The sequence below is a fragment of the Anastrepha ludens genome, chromosome X (assembly GCF_028408465.1).
Source record: "Anastrepha ludens isolate Willacy chromosome X, idAnaLude1.1, whole genome shotgun sequence".
In the NCBI taxonomy this organism is placed as follows: Eukaryota; Metazoa; Arthropoda; class Insecta; order Diptera; family Tephritidae; genus Anastrepha; species Anastrepha ludens.
The window spans coordinates 89,565,841-89,585,382 of record NC_071503.1 but is presented as its reverse complement, the minus strand read 5'-3'; the positions used below and the strand labels follow the sequence as shown (position 1 = coordinate 89,585,382).

General features: G+C 35.8%; 1 protein-coding gene across 6 annotated transcripts in view; it reads right to left on the bottom strand.

The window, feature by feature from the left end:
* Positions 1-19,542, bottom strand: part of LOC128870423 (protein Gawky) — a 165,759-nt gene that overhangs the window by 70,136 nt on the left and 76,081 nt on the right. For 3 of the 6 annotated variants that reach the window (XM_054113038.1, XM_054113037.1, XM_054113039.1), the window contains exon 2: positions 15,993-16,079. In XM_054113038.1, the coding sequence (XP_053969013.1) occupies positions 15,993-16,061 (69 nt within the window). In that variant the 5' untranslated portion in view covers positions 16,062-16,079. Of the gene's footprint in view, positions 1-15,992; positions 16,080-19,542 lie in introns of those variants that run through there. The other 3 variants (XM_054113040.1, XM_054113042.1, XM_054113043.1) reach the window with 2 other exon arrangements.

The following is a 19,542-nucleotide window of genomic DNA, read 5'->3' as shown; positions in this document are numbered from 1 at the left end:
CTCTAAAGGAGAGCATTGCTTAGTAGAACAATATATATATATATAAGCCGGAACAGCAAAGACTGTCCGCATTAATAAAAAATTTACTTAAACAAGTATATAATTCGCCTAAGATTCTAAGCGAAAAGCGTTTCCGTGGCTCACAGCGGAAAAGTGAAAAGTGTTAAAAAGCGTCCTCGTGGCTAAAACAACGAGTACAGTGTTTAAATACCAAAAAACAATCAAAATCAACATGGAAAATTTACTGAAAAGACAGAAGGAGTTGGGCGATCTTACTGCGCTGGAAGAACAGAAAATCCTTAGCGGCAAAATAAGGAAAGCTTCATGTCTCGAATATATTCAACATATTCAAACAATGAGGACGGAATTTAGTGGAAATCATGCCAAAATTATGGCTAAACCGAGCCAAGAAGCTGACGAATACATTGCCAAGAAGTATTACGAGCATGTTATTCAGGTAATGGAAAAGTCCATTCAGCATTTAAAAATACAAAATGCAGCCGAAGATTTACCAACAGTAAGCGGCAACCAACTTAAACCTGCATCGATGGGAGAAATGAGTGAGTTCGAGCCATCAGGTACTAATTCCGACGTAGAAAGGAGATTTCAACGTCGAGGAAAAAAGCTCAGAATGACCATAGAAGAAATTCAACAAAATGAATTGGATTCTGTCGAAGAAATAAGAGAATTCAAAATTAAGCTTCAAATACAGTTTGAATATGTAGAAGCTTTTTCTGAAACTCGCAGTGTCCACTAAAGACTCAATAGAAGAACAAATGGAGGACTTCCGAGAAAAATACAGCGTTAACATTGAGAAGTTAACAGATAAATTGAAAAGGTGCACGCCAACACAAGCTGTGTCATCTACGGTGAAACTACAGGAGATTAAGATTCCGATATTTTATGGCGAGATGAATCAATGGTCATCATTTAGCGATCTTTTCCAAGGTTTGGTGCATAATTCGAAGCACTTTACTGAAGTAGAAAAGATGTTCCGGCTGAAGTCGTCATTAGGAGGAGAAGCTGGAAGATTAATTCAGCATTTACCGGTAACTGAATACAACTATGAAGCCGCTTGGCAAATCCTCCAGGAAAGATATGAAAACAAAAGGCTGCAATTCACAACACAAGTGGACAGACTTTTTGATCAACCAACAGCAAATGGGGAAAGTGCGCCAAGCATGAAGCAGCTTTTGGATACCACCAAGGAATGCATTTATGCTCTAAAAGGGCTTAAATTGAATTTAAATGACGAGCAAGCAATTATAGCTCGGATAGTTGTTCGGAAACTAGACAAAGAAAGTCTCCGGTTATATGAGCAGAATGTCAAGAAAACTAGGGATATCCAAAGCCTAGATGATGTTTTCCGTTTTCTGGAGCAGCAATATCAAGCTCTAGAAGCTATACGAGACAGGAAAACAACTAAATGGAGCAATCAAAAGCAGTCACAACGAGCACCCACATTCTATACAGCTGCACAAAAGACCTGTATGTATTGCAAGATTCCTGGGCATCAAATTGTTGAATGCAGAAGGTTCCAGGCATTGACTACGATAAATCGTAGAGGTTTCATAGTAAACAATAAGCTATGCAATATTTGCCTCGACCACGTATATGAAGGCAATTGCAAGAATAAGAAAAAATGCAGTAAGTGTGGAAGAAATCATCATAATTTACTGCATTACAATGAATTCCAGAAGGAAAAAGGAGCAGGTGAAGAAAATGCTATAAAAAAATCATCCACTATGATGACAAAAAACTCCGAAACAGCAATACTTCTAGCAACAGCCCAGATAAGAGTGAAGGAGGCAAATGGAGAGTACGTGACATTGCGAGCACTAATCGATCAAGGATCACAGAAGACTACCATTTCTGAAGAAGCCGCTCAAATACTACACTTACCAAAGAGAAGAGAAGTAACTGAGCTACAAGGGCTAGGAAATACTACAGTGGGAGTCTCCAAATTTAAAGTCAACATTGAAATCAGGCCGAGATTCCTAAGCAACGAAGTGTACAATGTCGAAGCACTGATTTTGCCGAAATTGGCGAGTGCACAACCTGATAAAACATTTAAATGGGATATAGAACAATGGAGAAACTATACCTTAGCTGATCCCAACTTCAATAGGTCAGATCGAATCGACGTCGTTATTGGAGGAGATGTATATGCTGACATATTAGAAGAAGGCATATTTAAGAAAGATCCAATACTAGGCCAAGCTACGAAATTAGGATGGATATTGTCGGGAGTTTTACAACAACCGAGAAAAAATGGTAGAATTCTAGCGGCGGTGACCACAACGTTGGAGAAGTTTTGGTAAATAGAAGACACCACAGCACCAACATATATAGAAGATGATGATGAATGCATGAAGATATTTGATAAAACGACAACAAGAGATGAAAATAATAGATTTGTCGTCAATCTACCTTTTAAAAAAAAAAAAAGACTTAGGCGACTCTCGCAAACAAGCAATGGCGAGGTTTCTTAATCTTGAGAAAAAGTTGGCTTCAGATGACAACCTAAGAAAACAATATGTGCAATTTATGAGAGACTATTTAGAAATGGGCCACATTAAAAAGCAAGTGGAAATAATTGCGGAAAATACTATTTGCCACATCAAGCCGTAATTCGAGAAGGCAGTCTCACAACTAAACTACGAGTAGTTTTCGATGCATCTGCAAAAACTACAAATGGAAGTAGTTTAAATGACATCCTTTTAATAGGCCCGAGACTTCAAAAAGATATATTTGACATAATTACCAAATGGAGACTTTGGCAATATGTGTTAACAAGTGATATTGAAAAGATGTATCGACAAATTAAAGTAGCAGAAAGTGATCAAGATTATCAACGTATATTGTGGAGAGAAGCGAAGGAAGGGCCGATAGGAGAATACAAGCTGCAAACAGTTACGTATGGAACAGCATCCGCTCCTTTTCTTGCAACGAGAACTTTACAAGAAATTGCCAAATCCTGCGAGCCTTACAATTATTTGCTTTCAAACATCATTAAAAACGACTTCTACATGGACGATTTAATGACAGGAGCAGATTCAATAAATGAATGTAAAGTCATTCAGTTCGAAATTTCGAAACAACTACAAAAATGTGGATTTCACTTAAGAAAGTGGATGTCTAATAGCAGTGAGATTATAACAACAATTCCAACAAATAGCGAAAATGAGGTAATAAAAATAGCAGAAGACGAAACAGTTAAAACATTGGGTATACAATGGGACCCGGCCAAAGACATGTTTGGATTTAATATGAATCTTTCAACGGAAAAGCTAGTAACAAAAAGGAAAGCTTTATCTGATTTGGCGAGAATTTTCGATCCGATGGGGTGGCTTTCACCAATGACTGTTTTAGCAAAGTTGTTTATACAAAAACTTTGGTTGATGAAACTCAACTGGGATGAGTTACTCGACGAAAATTTGGCAAAAGAATGGCAGGAGTTTATGCAGCACGTACCAGCGATAAAAAAAAAAAAATTCCCAGATGGTTTGAAACAAAAAACGACTTTAAAATTGAACTACATGGATTCGCAGATGCGTCAGAAAAAGCGTACGCGGCAGTTGTATATGCTAAATTTGGATCAGTTATAACGATAATTGCTGGTAAAACCAAAGTAAACCCGATTAAAAATAAGAAGACATTGCCAAAACTGGAGCTATGCGCGGCTCACCTACTTTCTAAATTGCTGCAAAGGATAAAGACAGTTATCAATAGAGAAGTTAAAATATTTGCTTGGAGCGACTCATCTATAACGTTAGCATGGATAAAGAATTCCCGAAGTAAAGATAAGTTCATTAAAACGAGAGTAGAAGAAATCAAATTATATGCTTCCACTGCAATATGGCAACACGTTAGAACAAAGGACAATCCAGCTGATGTAGCATCCAGAGGGATATTTGCGAACAAACTAGTGGAGCACGAGCTATGGTGGAGAGGTCCCAAATGGTTACAAGGAGAAGAACATCAATGGCCAACACAGAATAGCGTTAAAATCGATGCAGTGTATGTCACAACATCAAAAGAATCACATTTCTTAGATGAGGTAATATTAAAATATTCTAGTTTAACCAAATTAATAAGGGTTGTAGCTTATATATTGCGATTTATAAAAAGAATACGAGGACAAAAATATCCTGCGTACTTAGTAAAATCAGAACTAAAAGAAGCTGAACAGAGAATAATAAGATATCAGCAAAGATTACAATTTAGAGAGGAAATACAAAGCTTAGAAATCAAAAAAGAAATTAGCAGTACAAGTAAAATTGCAAGCTTAGATCCAATTTTAGATAACAATGGAATCCTTCGCGTAGGAGGTAGGTTAGGGAATGCAAAGCTTCAGTTCGATCAGAAGCACCCAATAATATTAAATAAATCACATTTGTCAAAATTGATTATTGAACATGTTCATAAAACAACCTTACATGGAGGAAATAAGTTAATGGAAGCAACGATTAGAAGGAATTATTGGATAATTGGATTAAAGAATTCCATAAAAGAAAAAACATTCGAGCTTGTAGTCGCTGCATACGTTACCGAAAGGAAGCAGCTAAACAAATAATGGGAAATCTTCCAGAATTTCGAGTGTCGTTGTCAATTCCATTTTCACACGTTGGTGTAGACTATGCAGGTCCAATACATATGAAATGTTCCAAAGGAAGGGGAATAAAAACATTTAAAGGATACATAGCTGTATTTGTATGTATGGCAACAAAGGCTATTCATTTAGAGGCAGTAAGTGATTTAACAACTGAAGCGTTTCTAGCTGCTTTAAAAAGATTTTTTGCTAGAAGGGGTAAGAGTCAGCATATATACTCAGACAATGGAACAAATTTTGTCGGAGCTTGTAGAAAGTTAGACTTAGATTTCAAAAAGGCAATCAAGAAAAACTCAACAGTAGCTCCCATATTAGAAGCAGACAAAATTCAATGGCATTTTGGGCCGCCGGCAGCTCCTCACTTCGGAGGAATTTGGGAGGCTGGAGTCAAATCAGTGAAATATCATTTAAAAAGAGTGATAGGCGAAAGTAAATTGACATTTGAAGAGATGATTACTTTGCTATCACAGATTGAAGCAGTGCTAAATTCACGACCCTTATGTGCGATCGATAGTGAAAGCGATATAGATGTTTTAACACCTGGGCATTTTTTAATAGGATGCCCATTAATAGACTGTTCTGAAGCAATTGATGACACAACAAGGGGTTCGTTAGATAGGTGGAAACTAATACAAAAAATGAAAAGAGACTTTTGGAAACGGTGGGAAAGCGAATATGTCACAATGTTGCAACAACGAATGAAATGGAAAACCAAACAGGACAATCTAGCAGTAGGTCAAATAGTAATTATTAAAAATGAAGAAAGTCATCCAGCAAAGTGGCCATTAGGCAAAGTTATAAAAACCCATCCTGGAAGCGATGGAAAAACCAGAGTTGTAACTCTGAAATTGCAAAATGGGATACTTAAACGGCCCGTTCACAAGCTGTGCCCACTAGAGACAACAAACAGCAGCAAAACGGAAGAGGCAAATCAAGCTGCAAGCCTGTTGACATCAAGAATAGCAAAAAATTCGGCGGGCCCAGGAGGGCAGAGAAGAACGAAGACATTGATGATGTGGTTCTTTACGTTGCTCATGCTAGCAATGCAAGTTAAGGCATTATACATAAATGATACGGCTAAAACAGGAGCTTCAGTGGCTGAGCTAAGAAATAATACCGCAATATATTTGGATCCTATCGGCAAAATACACATAATAAATTCAAAATGGGATTTAATCATTTATTACGAGTTAGGTTCCTATTACGATCGGATGGATGGAGTAAAAGAATTTATTAACAGACTTGAACATCAATGCAAAATATTGACATATTATGAAGAGGCCTGTGTAATGATTACCGCAACTTTAAAGCATAAATATAATAGCCTTAAGTCAAATAACGAACTGTTCATGAAGCAAGAAAATAGAAAAAGACGAGCACCATTCGAATTTGTTGGCTCAATTTACCATATATTATTTGGAATTATGGATGCTGACGACCGAGAGAATATGGAATCAAATATTAAAAATATTTTTGAAAACCAAAAGAATATCGCAAAGTTGTTTAAGAGACAGACATCAATAGTTGATTCTACAATAAATATATTAAAAAAGACAACCGATGAAGTTAACAAAAATTTTCAAAAAATGAATGAACAGCTAAATAAATTTTATCATGAACTAGTTAAAGATCAAAATGCCGAGCGAATGACCTTGATGTTTCAGATATTAACCATTCAAATAGGAATAGTTATGGACGAATGTGAAGATATCCAAACTTCGATAATCAATTTACTAATTGACATAAATCATGGTCGCATAAATCCAAAACTAATAAAACCTTCACAACTTAATAAAGAAATTGCACTTATCAGAAACAAGCTGCCACACAAATTAGTACTACCTGGAAAACAGTTCGGTAATGAATTAAAAGAAATCTATAAGTCGATGACTGCTAAAGGGTTAATTGTCGATTCACGACTAGTCATAAACATAGAAATTCCCTTAATATCATATGAACCGTCAGATGCATACAAATTAAATCCACTGCCAATAAAATACAAAGGGAACATGATTATCCCTGATATAAAAGCAGAATATTTACTATACAAGTTTGATTTAAATCAATATGTATTGATAAACCAAGTCGATCTAGATAAGTGTTTAAAAAACTTGGAAGATCATTATCAATGTCCAGGGAACTGGGCTTGGAAGTCAGCTACGGACAATTCATGCGAAGTAGCAGCATTGAAACAGTTGCAAAATGAAGTATGTGGATTCAAGCCCGCTACAAATGAAAATGTTTGGATTAAATTATATTCTCAAAATCGTTGGCTTTACAAGTTGTTTAGCAAATCAACAATACATCTAGAATGTGATAACAACCAACAAATGCGAATGGAAATCCCTAATCAAGGCATTATCACAATAAGAGAAGGATGTACAGCTCGACATGAAGGAGTAACTTTAACAGCATCTCATCACGTACAATCCGAGATCAATAAAGAATTGCTATCTTCTTCTTGGGTAAAAGACATTGAAGATATTTCAGAACTGCGAAGATATGTCGAAACCTTTTGATTCGACCTTAATAAACAACACCAAAGATATCCTAACGCTCAAACAGCAAATAGAATTTCTCAAAAAAGAAAATATCAAATTGAAGGGTATCAATTTTCATCACGTTAGTGGTCATGCTTCGCTAACTTTAGTTTTCATAATAGGGTTAATCATAGTTATTTTATATATAAGATCAAAATGTAAAAGAAGAACTGTTGTGGCTGTTCCCTTTGAACCTCCAGTAGAACATTATCATAATTAAGTAAAATGTCAACAATCACATTTGGCTAATATGTTTAAACAACACAATTTTGGCCCCTGGCAGAGTGTTCATAAAAATATGAACATGAAACTCTGCCGCATAAGAGATAGGATTTTATAAATATAACACATTCATACATACATATGCAAACATACGTAAACCGACGAAATAAACAGGAAAAATATACAGTCCACTAAATGTCAAATGCAATGATAAGCAATAGAATTGTAATGTGACCCTTGCTCATAAAATATGTGAAAATTGCTTATCTGAACAAAATACATAAATTACAGTGTATACAGAAAACATAAAGATAATATAAGCATGAAAGAAACACGCATACACCAATATACCAATGCACACAAGCAGCAACTGACAACCGATCATCAATTGTTTTAATACGTGCGTTAGATGCACTTAAGTCAACAGTGAACCTAAACAAATATAAAAGATCAATACGTTGGTCGTTTATCTCCTACTAGGATTTACTGATTCTGCATAAGACACATAAATTTTAGTGCACTTAAAATGCATTGGTATCGGATGTATACAATGAAGATAAGAATACACATTTACGCATGTACCCACACACACACACATATATACGTAGTTAAGAAATTAGTATTAGAAAATGTATATAAGAAAGAAATATTCAATAAAGAGGTCAGATTAAATACAGCAATCTCACGGTGTACATTATTCTTGTACGTAAGCTGAAGTGTGAAACATCGAGAATTGGTTGAGATCCGTGTATGAATAAACATCGGTGAGGTACCATAGGAAAACCCACAGGAAGATCAAATCAACCAACTCCAACAGAAGGTTTGTCAGGAAGATCAAATCGACCAACTCTAACAGAAGGTCGGTATAGTTGAATAACTTAATTTTTTGTTAATTGAAAAAAAAAAAAAACAAAAAGGGAAAAATTTTATTAACTAAAAATTATTTTCTGCTTGGAATAGAAAGAAAGAATAGCATTAAAATGGAACAATTTGAGGTAGCTAGAAAATGTATTTGTGCCATACAACAATTCAATGGCAACACTCTAGACTTATCAAATTTTATAAAACGAGTTGAGTCATTGTCATCCATAATGGAACCCCTTAGTGTCGAACTAAAAAGAATCCTGTTAGGATACATTGAGGACAGATTGGTAGACAAAGCGAGAAATTCCCTCGCAAGGAACGGACAAGTACTGACGTGGTTAGAATTACGAACGGTGCTCATAAGAGAACACGGAGATCACACTCCTAAAGAAAAAATTTTGGATGAGATAAATATGTGCCGATGCATGCATGCATGACATAGGGCATTTTTATAGTAAATTAAACAAAATCCATCCACAATGTCGGATGCTTATGCCATAATAGAGGAAAACGGTTACTTGAACTTTACCGGTCTCTCATTGAATAACACCAACCGCTACAATAGAAGGCAATCTCAGAATAATAATAACAGCTACAAAAGAAACGATTCAGGAATGCCAAATTATCGTCACCCACAACAGAGTGGAAGCTTCCGGCAAACCAATCGTTTTCAGCCAAGGAATCAGGGTAATTTTAATAGGGACACTGAATGGCCAACTTCCTCACAATCAAGACAGGACAGGTTTACTCAGCAATCGCGGAATTTTAATGCGTCGCAACGCAATCGACACGAACAAAACAATCAAAATCAGGCAATTGAACCTATGGACATTTCGAGTAATTTTAAAAATTTTCAAATAAGTGGGCTTCCAGATACCTGCCCATAGACAACCCAATTAGAAGGCTCAGGTTTGTAATAGACACCGGAGCGGAATTTAGCATAATAAAACCCGGAGTATGTAATGAGAAATGGAAATCGGCTATAGATATAACTCTTAGCGCATGTAATAAAGATATTAGTATTAAGAAAAAATGTACAATACCACTTGTTAAAGAGTTTGGCCTTGAAAATTTCCATGTCGATTTTTTGGAATATAATTTCGCTGACAGATTCGGTGGACTCATAGGAAATAACATTTTAGTCAACCTTGATGTCAATATTTCCTACAAGGACCGAGTGATTTCAACTGAGAAAAGTAAAGCGTTTTTCAGTAAGAGCGCTTCAACTTTTTTTTTTGAATAAAACACAAACGGTTTGACTTTTTTAAATAATTTTTTTTTATTATCGAGTTTGAACATATACATTTAAGTATGAAATTCGATTTCTTTTGCATGACCACCGCGTGCACGTTTTACGAAGTCCAATCGTTGAACCCAATTTTCGACCACTCTTTTGCATAAATCGGCCGAAATTCCAGCAATTTCGCGTTCAATATTGGCTCTGAGCTCACAAATCGTCGCCGGCTTGTTACTGTAGACCAATGACTTCACATAACCCCAAAGAAAAAAGTCTAGAGGCGTCAAATCACACGAGTGCGGCGGCCATTCGACCGGTCCATTTCTGGAAATAATGCGCTCATCGAACTTACTCTTCAACAAATCAATTGTAGCGTGTGCTGTGTGGCTTGTGGCCCCATCCTGTTGAAACCACATGTCGTCTAAGTCCATACCATTCAATTGCGGCCAAAAATAATCGTTTATCATGTCGCGGTATCGATTTCCATTCACAGTAACGTGGCGATCGTTCTCGTCAACGAAAAAATATGGGCCAATTACGTCGCCGGCATGTAAACCGCACCAAACAGTGATTTTTTCGGGATGCAACGGTGCCTCATGAATCACGTGTGGATTGCTTTCTGCCCAGTAACGCATATTTTGCTTGTGGACAAAGCCATTGAGCCAAAAGTGAGCTTCATCACTGAAGATGATTTTTTGGAAAATCATGCTCTTAAAGTAGCAGCAACAGAACGATTGTTTTTATAAAAAATTTTCACGATTTGCAATCGTTGCTCAAGTGTGTAGCGTTCCATGATGAAATGTATACTAATGAAGTTTACAAATGACAAGCGAAAAATAAAAAATATTGCGTCGTTCGCCCTCCCTATCGGGAAAAAGTTGAAGCGCACCTATTGAAAAACGCTATATAATCAAATTATTTTTTAACAGAGAAGAGGAGGAATATTACTCCCGTTCAATGAACGAACCAATTGATCTTTCTTGTCCAGAAACTAATGTGTTTCATAACAGATTACAGTTTAGAGACGTAATGCAATACATACACGGACAGACCATCTGAACAATGAGGAAATCGAAGGCTTAAAGAGAGTCCTCTCTAAATTTTCTAAAACATTTTATAAGGATAGTGACGACCTGGCATTTACGAGTGAAGTCAAACATAGGATCCAGACTACAGATGATATCCCCATTTATTCGAAGTTGTATAGATACCCCCAAGTTCATAGAGAGGAAATTGATAGACAGATTGATCTGATGTTGAAGCAAGGCATTATTAGACCCTCTTGTAGCCCATACAACGCACCTATTTGGGTAGTTCCCAAATCGATCTGGCTAAGGGTTTTCACCAGATAGAAGTGAATCCTAAGGATGTTCCAAAGACTGCATTCTCCACGGCCACGGGACATTATGAATTCCTACGGATGCCATTTGGGTTGAAAAACTCACCTGCCACGTTTCAGAGAATGATGAACGCTGTCCTTGCTGAGTACATAAACAAGATTTGTGTCGTTTACCTCGACGACATTCTGATATTTTCAACGTCTATTCAAGAACATTTAAATTCACTCAAGTTAATACTTGAACGATTGAGTGAGGTTAATATCAAAATACAACTGGACAAATGCTCATTTTTGCAGAGACAGACCGAATTTTTGGGACATATAGTCACTGATGACGGCATTAAACCGAATCCTCAGAAGGTTGAAGCGATTCAAAGAATAGAGCTACCAAAAACGGAAAAGGAAATTAAAGCGTTTTTGGGGATCACGAGTATTTTATCGAAAGTTCATAAGAGACTATTCAAAGATTGCCTATCACATGACAAAATATTTGAAGAAAGGAGCGGAAATAAATGTTTCCGACAGGGACTACATCAATGCCTTTAAGAAACTCAAGTTGCTCTTGATGACTGACCCAATTCTTATCTATCCCGATTATTCTAAAAGTTTCACCCTTGTCACGGATGCATCAAATTTTGCGATCGGTGCTGTCTTAATGCAGAACGAAAAAGTTATATCTTATTACAGTAGAACATTGAATGAACATGAACGTAGGTATTCCACAATAGAGAAAAAACTACTCGCCATTGTGGCGGCAACGAAGTACTTTAGGCAATATTTATGGGGCCGAAAATTCACTATTAAAACGGACCACAAACCTTTAGTTTGGCTGGATTCATTGAAGGAGCCAAACCTTAAACTGCAAAGGTGGAAAATCCTATTAAATGAATTTGATTATGAAATTGTACACTTTAAGGGCAAAATAAATGTGGCAGACGGGCTGTCAAGATTGCCAAATTTGGAAATCAATAATAATGAGGAAGAAGACCAAAATTACGCAAGTTCAAACTCGGCGACCGTACATAGTGGGCAAGAGGACAGCTCTTGTTATATTTATATTACAGAAAAACCAATAAATGTTTACAAAAACCAACTGCATTTCAAAAAAGGGAATACTGAAAAGTTTATAATGCAAATTAAACATAAGAAAGTAAAAAACTTTATAACGGTTACTGATACTAGCAACTTGGTAGGAGTTCTAAGGAAAGTACTGAAGGATAAAGGTGTGATGTGTATTTTTTGCGAGGACGACCGACTTTTTGTACAACTTCAGGATGTCTTTGTAAATTATTTTTCTAACAACAGAAATTTAAAAGTATTAAGATCCACAAAAAAATTAAAAGAAATTACAGATACGGATGAGGCACTAAATATAATTAAGGATGAACACCTGACTAATAACCATCGTGGCATAAATGAGGGGTTTGCGGAATTGAAATCGGGGTTTATGAACCTAAAAACGAAGTTTATTAATAATTGTGATGTCTGCCAGTTGGCTAAATTCGACAGGAGACCGGTAAAGGTTCCATACCAGATGAGTGAATCACCAGGTAGTTTTAATGACATTGTCCACATGGACATTTGGTTCTCATTCCGAAACGTAATGTTTTTAACAACAATAGATAAACTTTCAAAATACGCCACAGTACACAAACTGGCTGATAGAACTTGGCTGTCTATACTCTCTGCTCTTAAGGAAAGAATACGATTTTTAGGAAAAATGAAAAAACTGGTTTATGACAATGATAGGTGCATGCTACATGAAGCAGTTAAACTGTTTTTAAATGAAAATAACATTGACTCGCACGTAACAACCGCCCATCACAAAACAGGCAATGCAGACGTTGAACGCCTACACGGTACATTGAATGAACACATTCGGATTATAACAGCTGATAGAACAGTGACAGACGAAGACACTGAAGACAAAATACATAGAATAATTACAATTTACAACACCACTCATTCAACAACTAAATTAAGACCCATTGACTTTATTGAGAAAAATTTTGACAGAGAGAAAATCCAACAGCTTGCAGAACAGTTCAAGAAAGAAAAGCTAGTAAGAACGAATAAACTGAATGAAAATCGAACAGAAAATTTCAACTTGGCGGAGTCAATTGTACGGAACAGGGACATTCAGAAAAATAGTCTTAAATACAAAAGGCTATCACAATTCCGGAAAGATGGTAATTATGTCACAGACACTAGTAATAGGAGAAATAAGAAATATTATAAAACTCAAATGAGACGCAAATTCAAACAACAGATTTAATAGTTTTTGCAGAATGAACGTCTTCACCTTCACCATGCTGATGATGGTAGCAGGATCTGGGGCAAATGAAATTGAAATCTACCAAATAAACCCAGATGGTGGATTTGTGATATATAAAATGGAGCCTGAGGCAGTTGTAGATAAATATCTCAATGTATTACACATCGTAGATTTAAATATCTTCCAATACTGTTTGGAAAAAACGGAGGAAAATGTAATAAAACTTAATCTTGTGGACGAACATGATAATGACTTGATTGACAACGAGAAATTAAACTAACAAGGACAGCTTTAGCAACACTAATTCCACACGTCTATAAAAATAACAGAGCAAAAAGAGGACTGATAAACATTGGTGGATCGTTTTTGAAGATGGTGTGGGGAAAAATGGACGACGATGACGCAAAAGAAATTTACAATCATCTACAAACATTGGACAGCAATGCAAAACAAATAACAGACCAAACGAACAAGAAAGTGGAAATCAACAATGAACTGATTAAGAATCTAAATACCGTGGTTGATAGTGTCAACAGACAACAAAATAAAGTGAATGCCCTTTTATCAAATATTACAGCCAAGGCAAACAGGGCGCTCAATATGGTGGAAAAGTTTAGGGTTGTTTTACAAATGTATGCTGACCTTAACATTCTGAATAATCAAATAGATAAAATATCCGATGTTGTTATGATGAGCACACAGAACATACATATTACCGCACGACATTTTGTCCGAAGAGGAAAAAACTAAATACAACATTACGGTGGAAACTTTACCTTACCTTAGAACAAGTACTGTGTTCTTTGAAAACAAATTGATCTTTGTACTACAGATTCCAAAATTCCCAACAGAATCCTACTTTAGAGCCCTCATTATACCATCGCCGAACAACAATTATGAGGAATTAGATTTGCCAATAGAAGAAAAGGTGGTTCAAGGAAATGAGGTGTACAGGAACAAAGAAAAAATTTTGGTGAAAAAAAACCTTATGCTCCATGATGACAACTGTATTAGAAATTCTTTCCAGCAGAATAATGATTGTAGTCTTAAAGTAAATAGAGAGCCTATAATTAAGGAAATTTAATCAGGTCTTGTAATAACAAAATTAATTGAATTTACCAAAATAAATCACAATTGCAACGATCAGCCTTATTTTGTCAAGGGCAATAACATAATGAAATTTTTTAATTGTACAATTAAAATAAAAAAATTTGTGTTTGAAAATTGGTTTGATAAATTTGATCATGGCGTTCTTATAACACTGACTATGTAAACTTTACAAAGATTGTTAATAACCAAGGGTGGTTGAGTTGAACCCCCAACATTCGACATAAAACTAGCCACAGAGTGTAGACTAAAAGTTTTTGTAGTCGGTAACAAAGCACCCTGTACTCTTAATTGTGAAAAATGAAACACTGTAATACGACAGCCCTAACAGTTTTTTCTAATAGTGGTCGCCCCTCGGCAGGCAATGGTAAACCTCCGAGTATATTTCTGCCATGAAAAAGCTTCTCAAAAAAACCATTTGCCGTTCGGAGTTGGCGTAAAACTGTAGATCACTCCATTTGTGGAAAAATATCAAGACGCAGACCATAAATTGGATGAAGAGCTCGGCCAAAAACACCTAAAAAGGTACAAACGCCTATTATATATATATAATATATATATACATATACAATATGACACAGAAAGTCTTGAAGTCTTAAAGATTTGAAGAAATTGCAGCGAAGAATTATGCAAACTAATAAAAAACAGATTTTTTAAACTACTTTTTTATATCACTTTGTAAAAAGACATCATAAAAAAACACTTTGTTGTCACGTTGAAAAGAAAGTATTAGTTGGTTTCGAAATTTTTAAATCGTCCTACTCGACAGATTTAAGGTTTTTGGTAAATATGTAGTTCAATACCATGAATAATTATAATAAATTAATAAAAAGCGAAAATTGTAAGAAAGCGCAAAAAACTATTTTTCTCCATGGTGAAAATCACGTAGTTGATATGTATATAAATTTTTTGGTTTGGTCAATATTTATGCAGGTATATTTGTTCGCATTCCGCAAAAGCTAAATAATATAAAATATTGAGCAAGCTTCGTATGACCGGTTCATATTGCTGTAAAAGTTACATTTTAGTAGAAAATTAAAACAATATTTATTCACTTTAAGTCTGGAATCAAAATGAAATAAAGTAAGCAATATGTGGTTTTACTCGATTCCCGACAAGAAAGTTCGTTGATTTGAGACAAAAGAACGAACAAGTTTTTTTCTGAAAGCTACATATATTCTATTATTAAATTATATTAAAAACAGGTTAAAGCAATTTTAAATCGTGATATTTAATGGCGTAAAACTATCAGGAACATAAATATTGTATATAACGATATATATTTTTTTAACTGAAATCATCCTATATGAAATTAATGTTCCTAAAAAAGTTATAATTCTCAGAAAAGTGTTCCTCGAAAAAATGTAATAATGAAAACATTGCATATCCTTTTTCCGAAGTATTCCACGAGATTATACATTCTCGATTCAACAAACATTTCTCTTCAGTAAACTACAATATTTTTGTGATTTAATTTATGTATAAAATTAACAACTTAGCCATCGATTTTTTTATTGAGTATCTGCACCTATGTATATAATTAATTGACCCTTTTTATAATTTTTCTTTTATATTATTTGAATATCAATTGATGATGAGGAATAAATAAATAAATTAGCTTTTAACTACTAATTGATGTCATTTTTGACCCTTGTGCACCATTAGACAAAAATTTAGAGCAAGGAAAAAATTTTCTTATTCCTGAAACGCATCATTTTCTAATTAAAATCGAGAGAAATCATTTTTATATGCATGTGTGTATGTACATGTATAATTTTCCATTTTGTTTAATTTACTTGCATTATATCATTCGAAGAATCGCACTTAATTTGATTTAAGCGGTTGTCAGAATTTAATTGTATCATTTTTTGCTTCTCCACACTCTGTAAAAGAAAGAAAGAAAGACTTCAGAACGCTTCGATTAAGATGTTTTTTAGTTATAATCCATAAACAATACTAAAAGTTTCTGGAAATCATATTTCATTTATTTTTGATTTGAAATATTTTCTTAGGCGACACATTTTTGATTGGACATTGCACCGGTATCAACCCGAGTACCTATATGGATATTTAAATAGGTTAAACTCTTACTTAACCAGGATAGACCTCCACATACCAAACATATGTATCTCCAATATTTGACAAAACCCCACGCAATGGTAACATGCACATTAAACTAACTCATTTAACACCCATTTCTTTACGGTCCAACCCAACCATGGTCGAAACAGAGCATGATGACAACACCTATTGGAACACCAACTTAGTTAGGAAAATGTGTAGGCAATGAACACAATATAAAAAATTCGAATAGGCTAGAATGTAAATATTATAGACGATTAGCCTTAAATACAGGTTCTGGAAGTTTTTTCGTTGTTGTTGTAGCAGTAACTTTGCCCTGTCAGTGTAGTGTAATCACCGGTCGTTTTCGTCTAGCTCATCCAACGGTAAGCCCAGGAAACTAGCTGTTTCGTCAGGTTGGGTCCAGAGGGAGAGGGGTGTTAGATGAGTGGGTTTGATGGGGCATGTGAAAAAGTGGTTAGTGTCGTGCGGGGTGCCTTCACATGCCGGATATATGTTTAGTATTTCGAGGTCGATTCTGGATAAATGGGAGTTTAACCTGTTACAGTATCCAGAACGTAATAGTGCCAAGGTTACGCGAGACTCTCGAGGAAGTTCTAGCTCTTCGTCTGTGATTGGTGGTGGTTGGACTCCGATAACGGCATTCGGGGGTCGTGAGCTTAAGAAGGTGGTAATGGTAATTGTAGTGTAATTTGTAGTTTTCGGAGGTTTCATTAAATGACCCTTTATTTATTTATTTCATATTTGCCTCCGAATTTACAATTCTTACAGATAAATTAGGATTCTTACAGACTAGTTACAAGTAAATTTATGTAAGTAATATAACAATTGTATTCAGTAAAATTACAAAGAGAGAAGATAAATACAACACTATTACATAACTATGACCTTAAGTGAGACTCCAAATTAAATTTAGTTATCGAAAGATCAAGGTGGAATGAAAGCTTCTGCGAATCGGAGAGTGTTCTATTATTTGGGTCGTTAAAGCTATGTTATTGTTGTTATAGCAATTTACTAGGTCCTGCCAGTACGGCATGGTTAGCGATCGTCACCGTCTAACTCATCCCAGAAAATTTATGCTTTGACCGTTTGCGTCCAGAGGGACCTAAGGTGTTAGGTGAAAGGGTTTGAGATGGCATGTGAATAAGTGGTTAGTACCTGGCGATGCACCTTCACATGCCGTAAATATATTGAGTATGTAGGGGTATAAGTAGGGGTTTAACCTACTACAATATTTAGACCGTAATTGAGCCAAAGTTACGCCGGTCTGGCGAGGCAGCTGAAACTCCGTCTGCAATAAGTGGTGGTTGGACTCGGATAACGGCATTCAGGGGTCGGGAGGAAGGTGGTAAGAGTTTCCCGCTGATTATAGTTTATATTTGTCTGTATACTGTCCGGTCTAGTTGTTGTTGTTGTAGCAGCATAAACCTGCCCCATACATATACGGGGAATGCTGTTGAAGTGACCGTCCTTGGCTCGATATAAATCCGGATCGCTCCGGTTACGTAAAACTGACTGTCGTGGGAACGTCCAGTCTAGTAGTTATAGTTATGTTTTGCCCTATATCTCGTCAGTGTAGTTGAAGAGATGCCTCTTGACTTGTCTGGGAGGAGTGTCAGGCTCTAGCAAATGTGATTTCTTCATTACCACCCACGCTGATATAGCTTGCTGATCATTCTATATATACTTAAATATATAATTGGCGATTACACGACTTTTGGTCCTCCACTAACTTATGGCGTGCGTCTAGTTGAAATATTGAACATGCAAGCTGAGTAGACGTGTTTTTTTGTGCGCTGCAGTTATTTCTGATTTACTTACGTTTGTGCCCAGATTATTTGCATTGTTTTTAGCGAATACGTGTGTCTTTGAACACTTATTGAACATTCTAATACTGTGGTCGCGAAAATAATTTTGTGTGCGATAATACAAAGAAAAGCAAAATAAAGTAGATAATTTTGCAAATTATAACAAGCAAAACATGACTTCAAGAGGAAAAGTCACACTCCAAACGGTATCCACTCCGCAAAGCAGCGCGAGTAATCTATCTAAAGGGGAGAAAAAAGGGAGCTCGCCACCTCCTTTCTGGCTTGAACGGATAGAGGAACAACTCGAGTTGCAGAGAAGTAGTATCATCGAAGAGATTTCCGAAAGAGTGAAAACTTCCGAAGAGCGAGTGATGCAGCGGTTTAGCGAAATTGTGGCTGAAATGGCGAATCTGCGGAAAGCCATGAAAATAATGGAAGAATGCGTGGGGAAAGCTGAAGCACAAATCCAACTGAATGGTCAACTACAGGGTGAAATTGCGCTATTGAAGACTCAGCTGGATGAATGCCAAAACCAAGCTCTCTCCACCGATCTCATCATCAACAACTTGCCGCACATGGAAGGTGAGAATATTGACAATATTTTTGGTAGCCTGTGTCATACGCTTAACATGCCAGAGCCACAAGTTTCCTCCGCCTTTCGACTGCGTAAACAGAGCAACTCTACCGCGTCTGCTGTTATAATTAAATTATGACTATATCTATGTATCTATGTTTGTGCTCTACATACTCCCTGTTTTTTTATTCTCTTCCTTTATTTTATTGCTTTTCTCTTACCTTCTCACATCTTGTATTACTTCTTAATTTTCTGTTATTTTAACTATTGCATTTTTTCTGTTTATTGCATTTCTATCTTTGTTAATGCCAATCATTTTTGCAAACACACATACATGTGCTTTGTTGTTTCTGTTTTTGTTCAATACTACTCAAATCTATAGGTTTGTTCGGTAAACTGCGTTCGAGCGTTAATGAAAATAAGAAAATTCTCATTGATATTATATGCAAACAAAATGATGGTTTTAATGTAGTACCAACGAGATATTCAAATAACTCACAACCTAGTCTTCTTGATTATTTTATAACATGTGACTTGTCACATATTCTTAAATTCGACCAAGTTGCCTTTATCTCTGACCAAGACTTAATATTTTGTACTTTAGATGTTGTGATGAATCGTCCAAATTTAGGTGCCACCTAAGAGTATCGCGATTTTAAATCGTTGAATGTTAATTCTCTGTATTCAGACATGGGTTCTATAAATTGGAATGAATGTTGGTTTCTTAGTACTGTTGATAATAAACTTGACTTCCTCAACCGCTCATATTCCGCTTCGTTCTGTAAATGTTTTAAATAGTTCATGTCTTGGTACAACTTTAAAGTTCGAGCTACCATTAGAAAGCGCAACAAGTGTTATGCTAAGTGGAGAAAAAACTTGACG